This window comes from Hordeum vulgare, chromosome 2H, assembly GCF_904849725.1.
Source record: "Hordeum vulgare subsp. vulgare chromosome 2H, MorexV3_pseudomolecules_assembly, whole genome shotgun sequence".
Classification (NCBI taxonomy): domain Eukaryota; kingdom Viridiplantae; phylum Streptophyta; class Magnoliopsida; order Poales; family Poaceae; genus Hordeum; species Hordeum vulgare.
The window spans coordinates 658,137,488-658,139,813 of record NC_058519.1 but is presented as its reverse complement, the minus strand read 5'-3'; the positions used below and the strand labels follow the sequence as shown (position 1 = coordinate 658,139,813).

Below are 2,326 nucleotides of genomic sequence, written 5' to 3'. Positions count from 1 at the left end.
CCCCCCCCCCCAGGGCTGGATCGTTAAAATTTGGACCAGGAGATGCTTTGAGATGGTTGTGTGGGAACGCACGCATCGATCAAGAGAATATTTTGATGACTTAACTCTTTTGAGGGTTAAGAAGCTCAGGCTGATCCTATCCCTGTAGGTCGTACGTAGCCAGCTCGGCGTCATTCAAAATGATTCCAGACCCCTTATGTATATGTCCCACTTGGATCGATGTCACACATCCTAATCGTAAATTACTCACATACGCAGTGAAGGGGTTGTTGGGCGCAAGGCATACGGAAAGTTCTGGGAAATTTCAGGCACCGACTTGCACATGTTTTCCACCTTGTAGATAATTAATATCGAGTTAAGCCACGTACGTACCTACCCAGCTGTGGGGTGGTTAGCCACTTGGCCGTGTATAAATAACAAGGGTTTAGTGTCCATAGCTTGAGCAAGCCACACGACCATCATCGTGCAAAAAAGCTCAGCTACATCTCTGTAGGGCGACAGCAATGGCGTCCAGAGCAACAGCGACCGTCCTCGTCCTGGCAGCCTTGATCTGCGCCGCCCAGTCGACCATCTCGGCCGCGGACGCCGGCGGGCTGTCCCGGGGCTTCCACGCCGCGTCGTGCCCGGGCCTGGAGAAGATCGTGGGGGACCTCGTGGCGGAGACCTTCCGGCGCGACGTCGGCGTCGCCCCCGCCCTCATCCGCATCCTCTTCCACGACTGCTTCCCGCAGGGCTGCGACGCGTCGGTGCTCCTCACCGGGAACAACAGCGAGCTGAATGCGGTGCCCAACCAGACGCTCCGCCCCGTTGCTCTCGACCTCATCGAGCGCATCCGCGCCGCCGTCCATGCCGCCTGCGGCCCGACCGTCTCCTGCGCCGACATCACCGTCCTCGCCACCCGTGACGCCCTCGTACAGGTACACTCCACTTCATGCCTGCCGGCCATATGCTCCACACAAGCGTACATATGTCAGACGATATTTTCAACCTGAGCAGAACCGATTAATCAACGAGTACGTACGTGGTGGATGCAGGCTGGCGGGCCACACTTCGACGTCGCCCTCGGCCGCCGCGACGGGCTCGCCCCGGCGTCCCAGGACCTCGTGGACACCCTGCCGGCGCCCTCCTTCGACGTGCCGACTCTCATCTCCTCCTTCGGCAACCGGAGCCTCGACGTGGCCGACCTCGTCTCGCTCTCCGGCGCGCACACCTTCGGCGTCGCCCACTGCCCCGTCTTCTCCGACCGCTTCGCTCCCAACATCGACCTCAACCCGCTCATCGACCCGCTATTCGCCAGGAGGCTGCGGGCCAAGTGCGCCAAGGACGTGCCCCAGGGCACCGTCAATCAGACCCTCGACGTGCGCACGCCCGACGTGTTCGACAACAAGTACTACTTCGACCTCATCGTCAGGCAGGGATTGTTCAAGTCCGACCAGGCCCTCATCGACCACCCCGACACGAGGCTCTTGACCACGCGGTTCGCGCTCAGCCAGTCTGCCTTCTTCAGGCAGTTCGCCATGTCCATGGTGAAGATGAGCAACATGGACTTGCTCACCGGCACCCAGGGCGAGATCCGGCAGAACTGCGCCGTCCCCAACAGGCGTGTCGAGGGTATCGAGACCGCCAACGACGAGGGACACGCCGCCGCCATGTGAGAGATTGGTTAATCGTCCATGCTAGCTCACGCGTGCACTGGAGATGGTGTCCTTCTGCTAGTCGTTTTGTCCAGTCGTCGTTCGTGTTGTAATAAAATGATGAGTGGGTGCTCAGAGTATATCAGACAATCGTGGTTACGGTGTATGATCACTGCAAGTTAAACCTTGTACTCTCTCCATTCTTCAACTTAGAATCCATTAATTATGTGTTGTTAAGTTAAACATTTGACCAACAGTTACTCTATAATTATGTAATTTATGCGACATGCAACTGATGTCTTAGATTCACATTAAAAAGTAACTACGTATAATTTCATATAACTAATATAAATCGTATGCTTTTTCGATAAAGATATAAATCGTATGCTAACATAGCAATAGCTTTCTTTCTGCGAAGAACAGAGTACTGTTGGTCAAACCTATATATGCCTTAACTAAACTATTTGGTGTCACTGTCCGGTTGTCAAATACTGCTGCAACATAACCGGATAAGCTCGCAGAAATGCTACCCTGTTTATACTGGATCAGATGCTACCAAAGCTTGCTATTTCAAGCGTGACCAATGGAGTATGGATATGGCCACAAGATGTACTACTGCGGATGAGAAGGAAAATCCTTTCATCTCAGACTCCACTATTTAGCTACGTACCAACCAAGAGCAAAAATTCAAC

At 54.2% G+C, this 2,326-nt stretch overlaps 1 protein-coding gene across 1 annotated transcript; it reads left to right on the top strand.

Moving 5' to 3' along the window:
* Window positions 1–444: 444 nt before the first annotated feature.
* Window positions 445–1,877, top strand: LOC123428514 (peroxidase 12-like). Its single transcript, XM_045112735.1, has 2 exons — window positions 445–917; window positions 1,035–1,877. Exons 1-2 carry the CDS (start codon window positions 504–506, stop codon window positions 1,653–1,655), a joined length of 1,035 nt encoding a protein of 344 aa, XP_044968670.1. The 5' UTR covers window positions 445–503; the 3' UTR covers window positions 1,656–1,877.
* Window positions 1,878–2,326: the final 449 nt, after the last annotated feature.

Bases quoted from the DNA above. Each gene is read 5' to 3' on its own strand.
- LOC123428514 (XM_045112735.1), top strand. From the start codon at position 504: ATGGCGTCCAGAGCAACAGCGACCGTCCTCGTCCTGGCAGCCTTGATC. The intron at 918-1,034 runs GTACACTCCACT...TGGTGGATGCAG, and splicing joins CCCGTGACGCCCTCGTACAG to GCTGGCGGGCCACACTTCGA.